The sequence below is a fragment of the Amaranthus tricolor genome, chromosome 1, assembly GCF_026212465.1.
Source record: "Amaranthus tricolor cultivar Red isolate AtriRed21 chromosome 1, ASM2621246v1, whole genome shotgun sequence".
Classification (NCBI taxonomy): Eukaryota; Viridiplantae; Streptophyta; class Magnoliopsida; order Caryophyllales; family Amaranthaceae; genus Amaranthus; species Amaranthus tricolor.
This window is the reverse complement of record NC_080047.1, coordinates 2,374,931-2,393,679: the sequence shown is the minus strand read 5'-3', so window position 1 is coordinate 2,393,679 and position 18,749 is coordinate 2,374,931. Positions and strand designations below refer to the sequence as shown.

General features: G+C 30.4%; 1 protein-coding gene across 1 annotated transcript; it reads left to right on the top strand.

Annotated features, from left to right (window-relative positions):
* Positions 1-10,426: 10,426 nt before the first annotated feature.
* On the top strand, positions 10,427-17,373 carry LOC130798685 (uncharacterized). Its single transcript, XM_057661784.1, has 14 exons — positions 10,427-10,752; positions 11,090-11,227; positions 11,698-11,779; positions 12,409-12,485; positions 12,938-13,038; positions 13,720-13,849; positions 14,264-14,380; positions 14,471-14,556; positions 15,177-15,243; positions 15,667-15,745; positions 16,003-16,098; positions 16,203-16,342; positions 16,449-16,520; positions 16,755-17,373. The coding sequence occupies exons 1-13, from the start codon at positions 10,600-10,602 to the stop codon at positions 16,482-16,484; spliced, it is 1,302 nt and encodes a 433-aa protein (XP_057517767.1). The 5' UTR covers positions 10,427-10,599; the 3' UTR covers positions 16,485-16,520; positions 16,755-17,373.
* The last annotated feature ends 1,376 nt before the right edge of the window (positions 17,374-18,749 follow it).

Genomic DNA, 18,749 nt, shown 5'->3' with positions numbered 1-18,749 from the left:
CATGAGAGTCCATAGGATTATGCTTAAATAAGAAAATTTGTTGTACCACATCAGAATTATCTGATTGGTGAAAGTGAGATATTGTGAGGTAAAAACAAGACTACGATAGTGAAGGATCTTTATATGGGTGAGTAGAGTGAGCATCATTACGCTTCGATTTTGAGCCCACTTAGTTGAGATATAATTTGTACGAGGTCATGCCAGCACGAGCAGCAATTTCAATAGCATATTTAGACCGAGATAAAAAAGTATATTGAAATGTTTGATAACAGCAATACCTAAGAAATAATACTAAGTCCTTTAAAATAGTTTCGATATTTTGTTGAATATTGGAGTAATTAAGATTTTTTTTAAGTTATAAAATTTTTGACAAGCCATTAATATCGAATTATCAAATAGTTAAATCAAATCAAATTACTTAGATTTTTTTAAAACCTTACTATTTTTGTGTAAGCTATCCATCAATGTAACACTAAAAATATTTTCATAAAAAATCATACTAGTACAAACATGTAATTAGTCGCTATCATATGGCATATTGGCATATTGCTCCACCACTCATCTATTCTAGGAGTACTACATTATTCCGATAACTACTCCTTAGCTTCCAATGAACAATGTCCTTTTCAAGATTAGATCTAAATTATATATCATACTTTTCTTCTTTTATTTAGGCCATACACAATGAAGTCTACGGTTGACCTACTTCTCTTCCACGCCATTCACTCGTTTAATCGCTAACAATATGCATTTCTTTTTACCTAACACATCTCTTTGCTCACTAACACCCAAACAACACTCTACTCGATCACCGCCCGTCAATGACAAATTTTTCAGTCAAAAATTTAAATTTTTAATTAAAATTTCAATATATATCATATACCCTATTATCACGTACCTTCGGTTCAAACATATGTAAAAATTAATACTGATTAAAAATAACACAGTTAATACTTTCTCTATTCTATTATTTTCTACATTCTACTTTTTACGCAATTTAATATGTTATTCTGATCATTTATATATTGATATATACACATTTAAAAATTACAAAAAAATTAATATTATGAAAGTGTTGACGATTCAAACAAGATCCCACGTGACTATATTTTTACACATTAGCCGTAATATATCATATAAGCTCGAACGATAAATAGTACCTATAACCTTAATAAAACAAATATTTCAGAACAAAGAAAGTATAGTTTAGTGGTTGAAGGTAATAATAGGATTGAAGTTTAACATCTGTAATTCAAATCTTTAAACCACCTATAAATTTTATATTTGTTATAATTTAATTCTTTTTAAATTAATAAATTAAGATACTTTTGTCTTATCAAATTAATACATTTAAAAACAACACTTAAAATTTTAGCTTGTTTCTATATCATGATCATTTTGCTATTTTATCGATGCTTTGGTCCTTAATTTAAAATCCCAAATTCATTCACTCTTGTGAGAAAACATCTTTTAATGATACGACCTCAAAATAAAAGGCTATATATATAATTTGTAAGTATTAATTAGATTATTTAGTCAATATAGGTGTGCATTTTATAGTAAATTTGTTTCATATAACAATTTATATAGGCATTTTTTTAGTTTCTATTTTCCTAATTATTAATTTTGCTACAATTTTCCCAATTGTTTGTTTATTTAGGTAAAAAAGCTAGTAACCTACTACTCCGTACAAAACTAATTAGTAGTAGTAATTTAGTTGGTTAACCAATAAAAGTTTGGCTAGGAATAGGATTGGGATCAGGTCAACAATGTGGAGAAATGGCTACTGACACCACAATCCACAATGAGTTGCACTGTTGCTTGCAGCCCCCTAAAATATGAAAACAAATAATAGTGGCAATCATATCTATCGTTAGCTTTCTTCTTTTCACTTTTCATTTGTTTATAATAATCCTTCAATTTTTTAAATTAGTTTGATTTGGTATAATAATAATAATATTTTAGAAATACTATCTATTCGTCATCGATCACTTTACACTATTACAAAATTATTTGTTGTGGATGTGATGTGGCTTAGAAAAAACATATCCTAAGTTGTAATAATTTGTCCCCTTTACAGAATAGTAAAGAGAAATATGATGATTTTTAAAAAATAAATTGATGAAATTAAAAATGAGATAAAATATATAAATGGGATTAAAAAATTAAAATAATAAACTATTATATTATTAAAAAATAAAAATAATATAAAATAAAAAAAATTAAAAATAAAAAATATTGTTAAATGAGAGGGGCAAAGCCCGGTGAGGGAGTACAACACTTCCTTAAAACTTTTGGTTATTGAAGTGTGAGCAACTTGTATGAAATCACACAATTTTAACAATGTTTAAAAATGGATCTGAATGTTGAACGTTATCTTTTTAAAAAAAATTCGATATCACTAATTAATTTTTTTGATACGCTGATTATATGTGTTGGCATTTAGAGCGTATAATGGTTTTGGAAATTAATAAACTGATTAAATCAAATTAATTTAATAAATTAAATTTATTATGTTAAATATCCCAAAATTGCAAAAATTTAGTTTTGTGCAAAATTATTTGCGAATAGCCAGATTTCAAAACAAAGTTTTTGCTTCGGGAAGTCCCAAGTCGCGGCTCGCAGCTTTAAAGTTCATTTTGTTTGGTTTTGTTAGTTACGCTATAACTACCTACGGTTAATATGGTTATATAATCTGATTATTTTGGGACAGATTGATTCAATGTCGGCATTGATTCGAGAATCGATGTTGCGTTTCATGGAGTGACATTTTACTTCAAGAAATGTTGTGTGCTCTTCTATAAATATAGAAGGCATGTGTGGGTTACTATCTACATTAAATTTTCTTAATTCTCTTCCTCTTTTGCACTTTACATAGAGAACTTGCAATTTTCGATTGTAATTTTCTATTTTCTCCTTTTATTTATGTTTTCTCAGGTCATACTAATATCCTTGTGCAAGGATTTTAGTATAATTCTTTGTATCTCAAAACATATTTTCGACGTACAATCCCAAGCACCGTAATAGGGAGAAAATGATATTTTAGGAAGAGAGTCTTGAACTCTCGCCTAGAATTAGTATCAAGTCACAAACAAAACCTTCTTATTACTTTGTACGAGTTTAAAGATGGTATCTTGGAATTTTCGATATACATAAGCACAGATCTTGATTCTCATATGTAATTTGTAATCTACATCTCAGTTGATGTTAATAATACGATAATGTTTGAATCATGCATAGACAAGCATAATTAAAATTATGCTTATAATCACAGTTATTTTAAGAGATAATGAAAAGGCCGTTGACTAAATAAAACTCATATCGTGAGTGATATTCGAGAAATTACAACCCTCAAACTTTTTTTCCATATTCTTTTACTACATTTATTTTTGATATAGTTAGTTACAAGCATAAATACCAAATAAAGTTGGATACTCCAAATCTTAGCAAAATCATGGCGAAGTAATGGCTTCAAAAGTTTAAAGCAAAATAATGCCGTGAGCACGATGATCTTCTTAAACTTTTCTTTACCACAAGTTCTAGCACGGGTGTACAACCTAAGTGCAACTTCAGAACCAAAAGGTTAATCAACCATGCACATACGTAGTGCGTTTTGATGCCTTATCATCTATATTCATTTGCCAACTTTACCTTGTCTTTATGTAAATATGCTTTCGCATACGTATAGAGGTGTTTATTCGGGTTATTGGGTGAATTCTGGGTCATTTGTTTTGGGTCAGTTTAAAATCGGATTATGTGTCCATATTGATTTTCACATAATCGACATTTTTAATGTTGATTTATATCAAATTCGGTTCCAAGGTCGAATAAATGTTGAATCTTCAGGTCTCATGTGTTTGACTTTTGAACACATGTATAAAATATCTAATTATGTAAAATGTAAAAAAAAATAGTTGTAAAATTCGTTTATATGAAAATTTGCCAACATTACCTCTTTATATATATATATATATATATATATATATATATATATATATATATATATATATATATATATATATATTATTTTCTACTTAAATCACCAAAATCTACTCTTCAAATGAAAAGGTGCACAATATTTCAATGTGAACTAAGTTCATATACGACTTTTAGTAGTTCATTCCCCTAGTAAAATGTTAAGAAAAATAAAATCTTTTAGATGGAGAATATATAATTTATTGATTAATAATAAATTTAATGGAGAAAAAATAGGACCATAAGCAATAACAAAAATATTAATAAAGTTATTGAGAAAAATATGAAAACCACAATTATTGAAAATAATTAAATAAAATTAATGCATTTTAAAAAAAATAGTGAGAATTATGTAAGTCATAAACAATATGAAAATGCAAAAATGAATTAATATAAAGACTATAGCCAATCAACTATCAACAAAATATGAAAATGAAGATTAAAAATATTAGTTATTTTCAAACTTTATAATATAAATAGAATAATTCTTTAGGCTGACAATAAATAAAACGATCCAAAATAGCAAAAAAGATAAAGCATTAACTTTTATTTTGCCCATGGTTACTAATAACAGACGTAACTAACCACCATATTTTGCAAACTTTGCACCTAATTTTTTGGTTGATGAATAAACAATATTTGGTAAAAAGGGCCAACTGAACCAACCCTCTTTTTCTTCTTGTAGGGGTCATATTTATATATTGTGTTTTTGGTCCCTTCAAAAATAAAATATTGGCTTTGGTCGGTTTAATTTGATAAGATATCATATTGACCACAACCCTTCATCAAAAGTAAGCATCTTTTATTTATTTTTAGGATATACCCACTTTTATGAGTGGTAAATTTCTGTAATTTATACGGACAACCTATTTTATAATTTACATATTTAAAGGGTAAGGGTTGCGCATAAGTCGTACGAAGACAGAATATTTGTGATGCAATTTCAGTGGGACAGAATCATAGGGAAGCCATAAATGACTAGGGGGAGAAGTTGTTACATGTACGTCCAAGTTTAAATATTTGGGATCCATGATTCAGAGTAATGGGGAGATTGATGGAGACGTTACCAATCGAATACAAGCGGGTTGGCTTAAGTGGCGAGCAGCAACTGGGGTGCTTTGTAATAAAAAGTTTCTAGGAAATTAAAGGTAAATTTTATAGCGTTGCAATTAGGCCGGCGTTATTGTATGGGACATAATGTTGGCTAGTAAAGAAGGTTTTCGAACAGAGGATGGAAGTAACAGAAATGCGTATGCAGAGGTAGATGTGTTGTAATACTATGATGGATAGGATAAGAAACCAGGAGTTCAGGGAGAAGTTACGGATTGCACCTCTCTCCGCAAAGATGTGGGAGAACAGGTTGAGATGGTTTGGACATGTGTAGAGGGCAAGAAAAGTCGAGGAAAACTTAGGAGAACGTGGGAGGAACAAATTAAAAGTGACATGCATGAACTTTACCTCTTCAAGGACCTGACCAGGGATAAGGGCAGTTGGCAGCGCCTTATTCACGTCTTAGATTACTAAACCCGTCCATTTTACCCATCGTTTGTTATTGTTCATTGCGTTTATTATCGCTCTTTACCTCGTTCTTTACTTTTATCTTTTTTTAGTTATTTGTATGTATTTTATTTATTCTATTTGTAAGTTGCAGATTTCTCTCTCTTTGAAGACCTTTCTCGAGCCGAAGGACTCTTTGACCGCACTTTCCTCTATGGATATGAGCTGTCGTCGTTCTTCCCTCCCCAGACCCTGACCATAGTTTTCTATAAGCGGGATACATTGGATATGATGATGATGAAATTAATTATTATTGCTTAACTAGATTATCATTCTAATTTAATTAATTATATCGATTTTAATTCTGTCAAGTATTTAGATTAATTAACTTGTTAGTCAACTCGATTTGATTTGATAATGATGTGGATTTCTATTTGGTTCAAGTCGAGTCAATTTGACTTAAGTGAGTAATACATGATTTAAAGGGAAAATTACCTAAAATATCCTACTGCGTTATGATTTTCCTATAATAATTTTACTCATTGATTAATCATGAATAATCTCAACTTTATGTGCTATTTTCTTAGCATAAACTCGAAGTAACTTTATGACCTGCTATAATAGGTAATTTATCAAAAAATAATCTAAAAATTAATGAAAAATTAGAAATAATTTTAAAAATTTACATAAATAATTCTGAATAACAGAAATTTTTTTAATACCTTTTAAAAAAAAAATTTGACATAATAATTAAAACTTATTTATAATTGTCATTTAAGATTTCTGTTTTTATAGTGTAAGTGACATTCAAATTAATGAATTAATTGAGTACAATCGAACCATCTTATCTTATACACTTTATTTAAGAGGAATATCTTTATTTTTTCTCAAAAAGAAATATTAATTGGTATAATATTTTTATTTTCATTTATTTAAATACGCGTTAACTTGCACTTTCTTGCTAGCAGCCAACTCCACAAACCCCCCCCCCCCCCCTCCACCCATCACGCTATCACCATTTTACAGCGAATGCTATATCGTTGAAGCGTTGCTATAATAATTAATGTTATTCGGAAGGAAAGTACGAAGTTATATTTTCTAAGAAAGTGAATTTTTTTATTTTATTTAAACAAAGTTAAGTTATTGTAATTTAAGGAAATAAATTGAATTTTTTTATTAGAGATAAACTATAAAATTTTTACATATAAGAGAAGAGCGAATTCATATATGGTGAAATCAAACCTCTATCGTCAATTCATCACAAGAATAAAAGGAATCTAGTACTCCCATTTGGATTTGACTTTTGGATATTTTAAAATTTTTATGAACTATTATAATTTATTATACAACAAAACACCTATTTATTTATGCTAATTAAGAATTTGTATTGACATTTTTGGAGCATTTTAAACCCCTTAACTATGGACCGTAGAAATTCTTTAATCTGTATCCGAATAAAAATATGGTTAACTCTATTTTTATTATAATTACTAACGATTGAGTTAACACTTTTGCCGTGTAACAACTAATCAACTATCATGTACTCTGTAGTAAAGATATTGGTAGTGTTTGGTTCATGAATTTTTGTTTAGCTTTTTTGTTGACTTTTAATTTTTGGCTTGTGAGTTGGTTAAGCCGCCACAAAAAAGTGGTTGATAGATTACTTTTAAGTCAGCTGAAAAGATGATTTTTAAGCCAAAATAAAAATGCTACTTCAGTTAGATTTTTTTGTTGGCTTTTAGCTTATCGATTCACTTTTTCTCTAATAAATAACTAGTTGTCAATATCTAAATTTACCAAATATCTCCAATTCTCCATAAACAGCTGGCTTTTTCAACTAGTTTAAAAGCCAAAAAAATAGTTAGCATTTCCAGTTGATCAAATAAGCCAACTAAAACAGCCAACAACCAATTTTCAAACACCGCACCCTAATAAATGATGAAGATACAATATTTTCTAAAACCTCTAGGAGCCGAAGAGGTGTATAACTTAGGGATGTCAATGGGTATTGGACCCGACCCGGATCCGTAGATCCGTATCTGTTTTCACGGATCTGGATCCTTAAAAAATGGACCCGGCAGATCCGGATCTGAGAAAAATACCTAGACCCGGACCCGCGGATTTGGAGGACCCGTTTTATTTTTTTATATATTAATTTTATTAAATATAAATAATTTTCTATGTCTAATTCTAATTCTAATTCTAATTCTAATTTGCAATAAAGCTATATTTATAGACTAATGATAATAATTTATTATCATTAGTCTATAGATATAGCTTTATTGCAAATTTGCAATCTCAACACCATTCAAAAATTTAAATAAAAAAAGCAAAAACAAGTCAGACCTGTTTTGGGCCCGGATCCGGTACTGGATCCACAGTATCCACGAATCTGAATCTGGGTCTTGTAAAACTGGACCCCCGGTCTGCGGATCCAGGTCTGAATCTAGATCCTGTTCTTGAAAACGGATCTGAATTCGGGTCCACCTGGACCCGGTCCAGATCCGACCCGTTGTCATCCCTACTATAACTATATATGTAGTTTGGGTATATATCTTGTATGAAATTGATCCATATTATTGTAGTGTGCATTAACCTTAAAAATATTATGAAATAGTAATATTTATACTTGATAAGTACAATCAAAATCATTGAAAAATACTTGTTATTATTAAATTAGTGCAAAATATGGCATTTAGGGGCTTTAGAAGCATGAGCATCGTGATTAGTTGTTCACGGCTTCCAATTTTGAGTGAACTCAATTATACCATAAGTACTGGCGTATCATACTATTACATACAGTAAATTCTGCTTATAATGTCAGGGTTTAAGAATGGAAGAGATATAAATCATATCCATATCTTTCCAAAGAGAGGGTAGGAGCAAATTGTTTAAAGTGTACTTCCTCTGTCCCCATCTCTTGTGTGTTTTGTTATATTTTTTTAGTTTGTCTTATTGACTTTGGAATATATATATATATATATATATATATATATATATATATATATATATATATATATATATATATATATATATATATATATATTTCCTTTATATTATTTAACTTATTAGTTTATTTATCTATATATTTAACTTATTTTTCAAATATATTTTTCTTCCCTTGTCTTGGATTGCTTAAAATTGTCCTTGTAGCAATATTTATGAAAGTGAGTACATTATTGTTAGGAAACATTAGTAATACTGCCCCTGTTTCATTTTGTAGGTTAATTAACTTTTTGTACAATGTTCAAGTATAATTCGAGTCTTATACATATGAATATATATTTTATAAAAAAAATATGAAAAATAAATATCAAAATTTTATAGTTGGAGAATAATTTAATGAAAATCACATGGATATATTTTAATTTTTTTATTTGGGAGAAATAATTTTTATTTGATATATTTCAAACGCAACCTTCAAAATAAAATAAATGGAGTATCTTTATTTATTTAACGAATTTATATCAAGACACTTCATTACATTCATGAATCTTATTAATCATACCCAAAAGTTGAAATTTGCTAACAAAGGAGACTATCCAACCTTAATTTCTCATTTTGATTTTATCCATTACCAGATTACATCTTACCTTTTTAAGAAAAGATTGTAGCATTTTTGTAGACAAACTACCTTTGAAAGACGATTAATGTATCTCATCAAATATTATTATCCTTTAAATGTTGCTATATATTTCCCCATCTTATCTATTATACTACTTTGTTACATTTTATCTTTTTTTTTTTACGTAATTAAATATATTATTTTGATAATTTATATATTGAGATATACGTAATTAAAAATTATAAAAAATTAATATTTTAAAAATATACAATCAAACGTTTTTTTGGGAAGACAATTAAACGTTTTAAGCAAAAATTCATTGAACTGTAATATATAAAAAAACTTTAATGATAAACAACAATAAAAATTCTTCTGTGCAATGAAAAAGTTAAAAGTATGACGGCCAAAAGGCAACAGACACAAGTCGAGCATACGACGATACAAAGACAACCCAATTTTGGTGCAGTCGCCAAGCCATTATCAAGTTCAAACATAGTCTATGAGATCTATTTCTGAATTCACAAACCTTGTTTATAATTTCACATCTCATTCTAGATTCTCATGGCATATCCTTATTTCCATTTCTCAACACTTTTCCTCAATTTTGGATTTTTCAAAGAATTTATTCTACTTTATTTTATTTCTGATTTTTCATCTCTCATTTCATTTTATGAAAATAATAATACAAAATAGAAGAAAAAATTTCGTTGTAATTTGTGTTATATGTATTAATAAATTCAAATATAGCTTAAACTATAAAGAAAAATATTTAAATTTAAATAGATATTAAAAATAATAAAATAAAGTAAATAAATTAATAATTATCTTTATAATAAATACTACTCCCTCCTACAATTTACTTATCCTATTTATCTTTTTCACATTTGTTGAGATAGTATTTTAACCCTTAACATCTTTAACCGTGGAAACTTAAAAATTATAAAAAATTCATATTAATAATTGTTGTATTGAGGAAAAGGAAACAAGATCCCACTTGATAAATTGTAAATTATAGATTAAGAATAAAATATAAATTAGAAATGTTTAGTGAATAATTTCCAAAAAGTAAATAAGACAAGTAGGAAGAATGGAGTATTAATTATAAAAATAAAAAATATTAAAATTCATAATAAATAATATTTTTTATAAAAATAAATAATAAATTAACAATTAAATTACACATTATAATCAAGGGACAAATCTCTTCAAAAAAAATAATCAAGAGACAATTTTTTTAATTTTTTTGAAAATAGTGATGACCTAATTTTTATTTTTATTATAGAAAAATCGGTTTCATCATTAGTTTTTTAAAAATAAAAAATTTAGATTTTTATAAGGTGATTAGGTTAACGGTGACTTTTTTAAAGTAAGTTTTCATTTAAAAAAGAACTTGGGCTCTCGTAATTTACCAATCACCAGTTACACACATCTTGCGTTTCTTTCTGTTATTTATTTATATACCATCATCATCATTCCATCTTCTTCTTCCTTCGCCTTCCCTTTCAGTTTACTTTTGTTACACCCCTTTCTCTTCTCCTGAAAACTTGTGATTAGCGGTTTCAATGGCGGAATATACGCCTCTTCCTCTTCACAACGATATCGAACAGCCTCCGTCCTTACAACCACCACCTGCACCTCCTCCGATGAACGTCGCCGGAAAATCTAAAACCACCCGCGTCGCTTCTATCGACGTTTTTCGTGGTCTTTGCGTTTTCGTATGGTTTTCCTTGTCTATCTTCTTAACCTAATATATCTGCATTGTTTTGATCCTTTTTCGATTTGGCATTCTTGATTTGTTTTTTTTAGGTTTAGGAATTTGACGGATTTATTCTGTTTTGATGTTAATTTGTTTGTTAGAACTGGATTTTCGGAAGAAAAATGTATTTTTATTTTTGTTAATGTCGGAGAAGTTGACAAATTTAATCTTATTTTTCGAAGATGAATCTTGATTTTTTCTTATTTAGATGTATTTATTGCTTAATAGATTGTAAAAGAAGGTTAATTTGAATGTCCTTTGCTTAATTATTTGTGTAAAATCTATATATATTTCAGTTGATGATGTTGGTTGATTATGGAGGATCAATATATCCGTCAATAGCACACGCGCCTTGGAATGGATTGAATCTCGCTGATCTTGTTATGCCTTTCTTTTTATTTATCGCCGGACTTTCTCTTGCCATTGCTTACAAGGTAGCGCAAGCTGAGAATTTGATTTTTTAATCTCTGGTATCATCAATCTCCTCAATTAAACTGCCAAAGAAGGGGACTGATTATTGATTGCCAGTGGCTCTAATTTTAGAAAAATTTTAATTTATGGATTTGAGTTAGTAAATATTGCTTAATAGCAATTATTTCCAGTTATCCTTTATCATATCAAAGTTGCTTTTTTTATTTCTAAACTTCCCACTTGCATTATTTAAGCTGCTCATTTTTTCATTATGCTTCATAATCTCATTGATTACTTCTATAAACTAATTACTCTTTTTCTTTAAGATATAGCTATTTGGCTATCAATTGAGTAATGTTTTTTTGATTAGCTCTGTGTTGTCAAAATAATTCATTTATGTTATCAAAACTACACCCAACAAACTGGTATACAATGACATTATTGTGCATCCCCTTTAAGATTTTTTTGATCAAGCCTTTTGCGTGTATTACAGAAAGTCGGTGACAAAATGGATGCAACAAAGAAGGCAATCTCTAGAGCTGCCAAATTATTTGTTTTAGGTGTTTTTTTGCAAGGTAAATTATTATAATCATCTATTTTTATTTTTATTATGATTAGTTATTTTTATTTTTATTATTGATACTGTAGTTCTATACTTGGCACAGCAAATTTCATGAATTTTTTGTGGAATCAATAAGCCTACCACATTTAATGCTCATTAAAGTTTTGGATTTTGGTATAAGTGTGTCAACTATCAAGCACAAAATATTTAAATGTTAAAATTGCTAACTTTACAATAAGACAAATTTTTACAAGTCAAGTAGTGTGTTGTTTAGTACGGACGAAGACCTTTTTGGAAAATTTTTTAAATTGATTTCAACCATAAAAATTTTTTACAAGTCATTTGTGTTGTCTTGCTGCATTGTTGTCAAACCTGACTTCATTGATTGACTTGCATCCATGTAAAGGTATTAAGTAGAGTAATTATGTTTCTCTAACGTGTATATTCTTGACATTTAAAGCTGGGAAAATGTTGTTGACTAGAGTAATATTTTGTGAGTCTATTATCCTTGTAGGTTTCTTTAAGTTCAATGGTTTCTTAATGTTCGAGTTATTCGTAACAATATATGAGTAATGGAGAGCCATGTTCTGACTACCAACAAAGATATTAAATTGAACAAAATTATTATTGGGTGCATTTCAGGTGGATATCTACATGGGGCCAAGTCATTGACGTATGGTGTTGATATATTAAGAATAAGGTGGATGGGCATTTTGCAGGTTTGTTGAATTTAACGTAAAGAAGAAGCCTCTGCCTTTTGTTGTCTTACAGTGTCTGACTTTTGTTATACTTCTATAGCTTGTCCTAAGCTTTCCCCACTATGTGCTGGAGTATAAGGTTGAAACTTGAAAGTGTGTAACATAAAGTGGAAACAGGGATAGTTGATTCTGGTTGTTTCTTACGAATGAAGCGGACCCGTAAATGAAAGGCATTTGTTGTGTTCGTGTATTATATGATTAATAATCTTTTATTGTTTTCTATCTATGAGGGCATCGTTTTTGTAATTTAGTCAAATTACCATTTCATCCAAACTTGTTGGATTTTTTAGACAGGATATGTGAATTTGCTTTTTGAGTATTTTCATCTTTTGAATTCGTCTTATCATTGTTCCGTGTATTGCAAATTTAACTTCCTAGGATGGCATTGATGGTGCTTTTTGTAATGTGTGCAGCGGATATCCATCGCATACTTAGTTGCTGCTTTATGTGAGATTTGGCTTCCATGTCAAAAACGGAAGAAGTTCAGCATTATAAGAAGCTACTTTTGGCAGTGGTAAGATAGACTTTTCTGTTTTCTTTCATTAGAAATTAAAAGCTGATATACGTTTGGGGATCGGATGCTGCATGACATTGCTGTCGTGGATGTAGCTAATTTTGAACTGGTTTGTTTGTCAGTTCATTTTGAGATTCCAAGGTTGTTCTTCATTTTTCTTTAGGCTTTGTTTGTTGCATGTTGCACATTGTCTTCTATTTCAAAGTTTTTAAGTATTAATAAAAGTTTAATCAAGAAAAATTTTGACTTGGTTAGATTAGAGCTTAGACCTATAATATAAAAGTAATCATCCATAGAAGTATTCGACTTTGGAGGCACTCTTATGAATGGTTATTTTTTGGATTTTCCTTTTCTTCGTTGTGTTTTTAAAAGTATATTTCATATTAAAAAAGTAAGGTGTGAATATTGGTTATCATGAGTATCATGCCACCAAGCATGCAGTACTTGTTTATTTGTTACAAAGGGGAAGACTTTGTAATTATCTTGTTGCAGTGTATCAAAAAATTTTGTTGTCACATCTATTCTAGAATTCATCGTTGTTAAAATTTAGAGTTAAAATATAAATGATTTAATAATTTGGAGAAAATTTGTTTCTGAAATTAAGTTGAGCAGCTATGGTTCATCAAATTGAATGCATAACTCTCAGTGTGCCGTTTATGCTGATGCAGTTTTGTCATGTAGGTGTCTTGCTTTGCTTTTGTCCTCTATATATATTGGACTTCTGTATGGCTTACATGTTCCTGATTGGGAAATCAATATGTCAAACTCGGGTTTATCTTTGCCTGCAGCAAATGGTACCAATATCTACAAGGTGAGTTTTGCAACTTTCCCTTTTTTTTTTATTTATTATTTAATTTTTATTTTTTATTTTTGTCTTTAAGAGCTCTCTTAGTGAAAATACAAAAAAAAGAAGGATTGAGTTGCTAGTCTATTTGTAACTTCAAAACTTTAAGAATGCATGTAAAATGTTGCACATCTCAATTTGGAATATTTATTTATTTTAGAGGCTAAAAATCTAGGAATGGTGATTATACATCATTGCTAGTCTTTTGCTTTTGTTATATTGAAATTTACCGATACCATCCACAGCTATAAAAGAGTTTTCACTACTGTGATCAACTACCATAAAAAGCTTTAGTTTTAGTATGCGTTTTTACTCTATTTATGATTACTTACAGAACATTGCAATTGGACTCAGCTCCTTTCCTTTTCAAAATTTTTTCAGGTGAAATGTGGAACTAGAGGTAACATTAGTCCTGCCTGCAATTCAGCTGGAATGATTGACCGGTATATTCTAGGTGTCGATCACCTGTATATGAAGCCTGCTTATAAAAACCTGAAGGTATCTCCTGAAATTCTTGTAGCTCTCCTAGTCACGATTTGTTAAGTTGAAAAGCTGTTTGACCTTATTCTACATTATACCTCATCACAGGTATGTAATAAATCTAAGGATGGACTGATGCCCGAGGATTCTCCTTCATGGTGCCATGCTCCTTTTGATCCAGAAGGAATTTTAGGGTAAATATGGAATTCCTACTTTTGCTACCTTACCTCCACATATTCCTTTTAATTAGTAGTGACTTTGTTGTTCTTGAATTGTGATAGAAGAATAACCTTGTTGTCTGCTGACTTTTATATGGCATAAATTATAATTGTGGTCAATATTTCTTGGTTATTCTTGACTCCTCCTTATTTTAACTTCTTATCACGGAGTATAAATGAGGCCTCTCTGTTGTGTAACCTATCATTATGCGAATCCCTGAAGTAACTTGGTTATTCATGTGAAATATTGAGGTCTTCCTGATAGAAGTAACTAATAAAGTTAAAATCAATTATTGTTGTTATAGGAATTCAGATTCAATTTGCATCTTTAACTTCATGTTTTCTTCTCCACCTTCTCCCTCTCCTAATAATGTTTATATATGAAACTATAGTTCAGGCTACAGACAATAATTTCTTTTTGTTTTAAATAATAAATAAAATTTGTGTAGATATTAGGCAGTAACACGTATGGGGTTTGTTTTCAGTTATTTGTGTTTTTTATCCTCATTTTCCTCACTGAAGAAACTTCATACTAGTGCTGTTTAGTGTTTGATTTCGTTGAGTTAGTGTCTCATACTATTTACTTGTTATGACAGCTCTCTAACTGCTGCCGTGATCTGCATTATTGGACTTCAGTTTGGTCACATTCTCGTACAAAAAGAGGTAGACTGCATCTTTTGCTATATACCCCCCATTCCCTTCCCCGCACAAAGCACACATGCACTGAACATTTTGTTTCTTCTTCTAGAGATTAACAAATGTGCAAAGTCTAAAACACATTTTGTTTCTTCTTTCTTTGCTCGAAACTATCTTGTATATTTTGCAAAGGTGAGAGGAGGGGGACTTGAGTTCAATCATGCATTGAATTGTATTACAATAAAATAAGCTTATTTTTGCTTCCATCGACTATATTGTTTACCGAGTTCAGCTGCTCAAGTATTTATAGTCATTTTTTTTAACACATTTTGGGGTATGAGAGGTTGAGGTAATCCTCTGGGAATTTAAGATATTGTATCAGTAAATTAAAATGATGATCATGATTCATAGGATATATGAACTATGTGACACTAACTGAAGTTTTCTCAGGATCACAAGGAGCGACTGCACAGATGGTCCTTACTTTCACTTTTCACTTTTATTCTTGGATTGTATCTCACATTCACAGGTAAGCTGCAATCACAATTGCTAGAATTTTGTTTTAATTCAGCTGCATGCGAACCTTAGTATTATAGATAAAATTTGACGTGGCTTAGAAGCTCGTGGAAATCGAGAATGTTTGCTAGTCGAGTCAAATTTTGTGAGAATAGCTTTTTAAGGTTTGGTTATATTAGATATTTTAGTTTTGGTGTTTATTTTTGAAAGAGATAACTCAATGTTGTAGGTTGAATGATCTTCTAACTTTGATGTTTTCCTTCATTTCAGGAGTCCCCTTGAATAAATCACTGTTTACAGTCAGTTATGTACTTGTAACTTCAGCTATTGCAGGCTTCATATTTTGCACATTTTATTTATTGGTAGGTTGCACACGCAGAAATATTTTTGTCCGATCTCTTCTTATTTTGAACCTTATGTGTAGGCATTCTTACAAGCATATACATTGTTTACTGCTGTTTTGTAGGTAGATGTGTGGGGATACAGGTGGCTTACTGTTGCATTGGAGTGGATGGGAGTTCATGCCTTGAGCATTTTTGTTTTGTTAACTTCAAATTTAGCTATTATTGTGCTCCAAGGTTTCTATTGGAGAACACCTGATAATAATCTTGTAAGTTCTGCAAAATCCTTAACAATTTTGAAAAAATGAAATACCCAGGGAAGAAAATGACGCTTTTCAAGTTATTTGTCTGATCGTTTACTTCGATGTTTGACAGATTCGCTTGGTGATAAACTGCTTCGTCTCACAATGATGTTTATTCTACCGAGTCGCTTCCTCGCTCTTCATGGTTAGCTTCTGATTCATCTATCAAATTTGATACAACTCTTACGAAATATAAATTGTCTTAAGATACGGATTTGAGAAACTGCTGGTCTACAGCCATTTTACACGACTGTACACCTGATGGTTGATACTTCATTTTACCCATATATCAAAGAAAAACGAAATCATAATTCAAACCATATACATGCCTGTCTATTTCCTTCACGATTAATCCTAAATTATCAGGAAATTTATACAGGTGCTGACGTATACATTCTGCACAAAGATAAGGAAGGATGGAATGGCGATCAATTGAAATTGATCCTCTTATTAGAGGCTTACAAATAATTCTTTGAAGCTTCGTATGGTACCATTTTCACTTGTGAGCTATATTGCCACAGTAAAACCCAAAAAAGCTGTTTCAGCTCTGGTGATCCAAAACAGGGTCTTGTTTCCTGGTCATTGGATCATTGGCATGAAGATCCCTCATGACAATTTTGTGGTTTCCGGAGAAAGAATTAGCTTAAGTGTTTGCTTGTATTAGGGGTTAATATTTATGGATAATAGTTTTACAGCAAGAGGTCCATCAATACAAGCATGATCTAAAGGCGAATAGTTTTACAGCAGGTCTATCAATGCCAACCTAGTTATGCTAACCGCGGACTTATGACGGATGAGATATTGTTCGTACATAATAATTACACGATAATTAATAGATCTGTATATAATCATTACTTCTATTGTTAACGATTATTATTTATTCTTATTATTATTGAACTACATTTTAACATACTCCTATTTAGGTTATTCCTCAGTTTTGGTTGTAATGGATTCTATAATTAATTCTTCTATAGAATTCTAAGTTCATTTAAATGTTATTTTTATGTTTATGATTCTGTTTTTTATGCTTTGCTCTTCTATCTTCGTACATCAGTTTTTTTTTTTTTTTTTTTTTTTTTTTTTTTTTTTTTTTTTCTATTTTATGCGTCAAATTTAAGAATAATGGACGTACCTAGACTTCCCTATTTATTTGTAATTGATGTTGCGTTATCGAGTGATTTTAAAATGGATTGTTTGGTAGACTGTTGTGGCTGGTGGTGAAAGAGAAGTATAATGTTGTTTTTGATCCGGTTGGTCATATTTGATACCCCTATTTTCTTCGGTTGAATTTTGAAAAAGTTAATACATTAGAAATTTTTTAGACTATTTCGTCTCATGAAAAGTTAATATCCTTCCATGAGCATGTGATATTATGATGAGTAAAACAAACCAAATCTTTTGTCCCTTTTTAGTGAATGACATGAAGGGCTTAATTCCTATGAGAATACACATAAACTGACTCTTGAAATTAAGGTTCATTCATTAGTTCACCTTATTCAATGGAGATCTAGTTTGATCATTGATGCCTTCTAGGAAATGAAATTTGCTTTCTTTACAGTTTATTATATTTGCATCTTCCAAAATGTGTTAGAAGAATCCCTTAATCATTTTGTCAAGAAATTAACTAAATCAAAAATTAGCTATTATTTTAAGCCCCAAATTATGTTATGTGGAAACTATAGAGGTATCAAACTTCTAAGCCACACAATGAAATTGTGGGAAAGAGTGATAGAGGGGAGAATTAGACAGGAAATAGTGATTAAAGAGAACCAATTCGGATTTATGCCAGGAAGATCAACCATTGAGGCAATTCATGTTTTGAGGAGACTGATGGAGAGATATAGGGAGCGAAAAAAAGATCTGCATATGGTGTTCATTGACTTGGAGAAAGCGTATGATAGCATACCACGACGAGTCATCTGGGAAAGCCTGAAGGCTAGAGGTATTTCTTCAGTGTACATTGAGGCCATACGGGATATGTATGCCAAAGTTTCGACTAGCATTCAAACACCGGTGGGGGAAACAGAGCCTTTTCCGGTTAAAGTAGGGCTACAACAGGGATCGGCTCTAAGCCCTTTCATCTTTACTGTCATAATGGAAGAGATTTCTAAATCTATTTGAGAGACGGCACCGTGGTGCATGATATTCGCGGACAACATAGTGCTGGTAGGAGAAACCAGAAAGGAGGTTAGTGACAAATTGGATGAGTGGAGGGAAGCTTTAGAAGGTAAAGGTTTGCGCATTAACCGTACAAAGACCGAGTATCTGCGTTGTGACTTTTGTGGGACATCACCGGTAGGTGAATCAGAGGTGTTCATAGATGGAACTGCTGTTAAGAGTACAACCAAGTACAAGTATTTGGAATCGATCATCC

What these genes read in the sequence shown, in the direction of transcription:
- LOC130798685 (XM_057661784.1), top strand. Translation starts at nt 10,600, where the DNA reads ATGGCGGAATATACGCCTCTTCCTCTTCACAACGATATCGAACAGCCT. An exon ending in TTCGTGGTCTTTGCGTTTTC is followed by an intron (nt 10,753 to 11,089) that starts GTATGGTTTTCC and finishes TATATATTTCAG; the next exon opens with TTGATGATGTTGGTTGATTA. An exon ending in CTCTTGCCATTGCTTACAAG is followed by an intron (nt 11,228 to 11,697) that starts GTAGCGCAAGCT and finishes CGTGTATTACAG; the next exon opens with AAAGTCGGTGACAAAATGGA.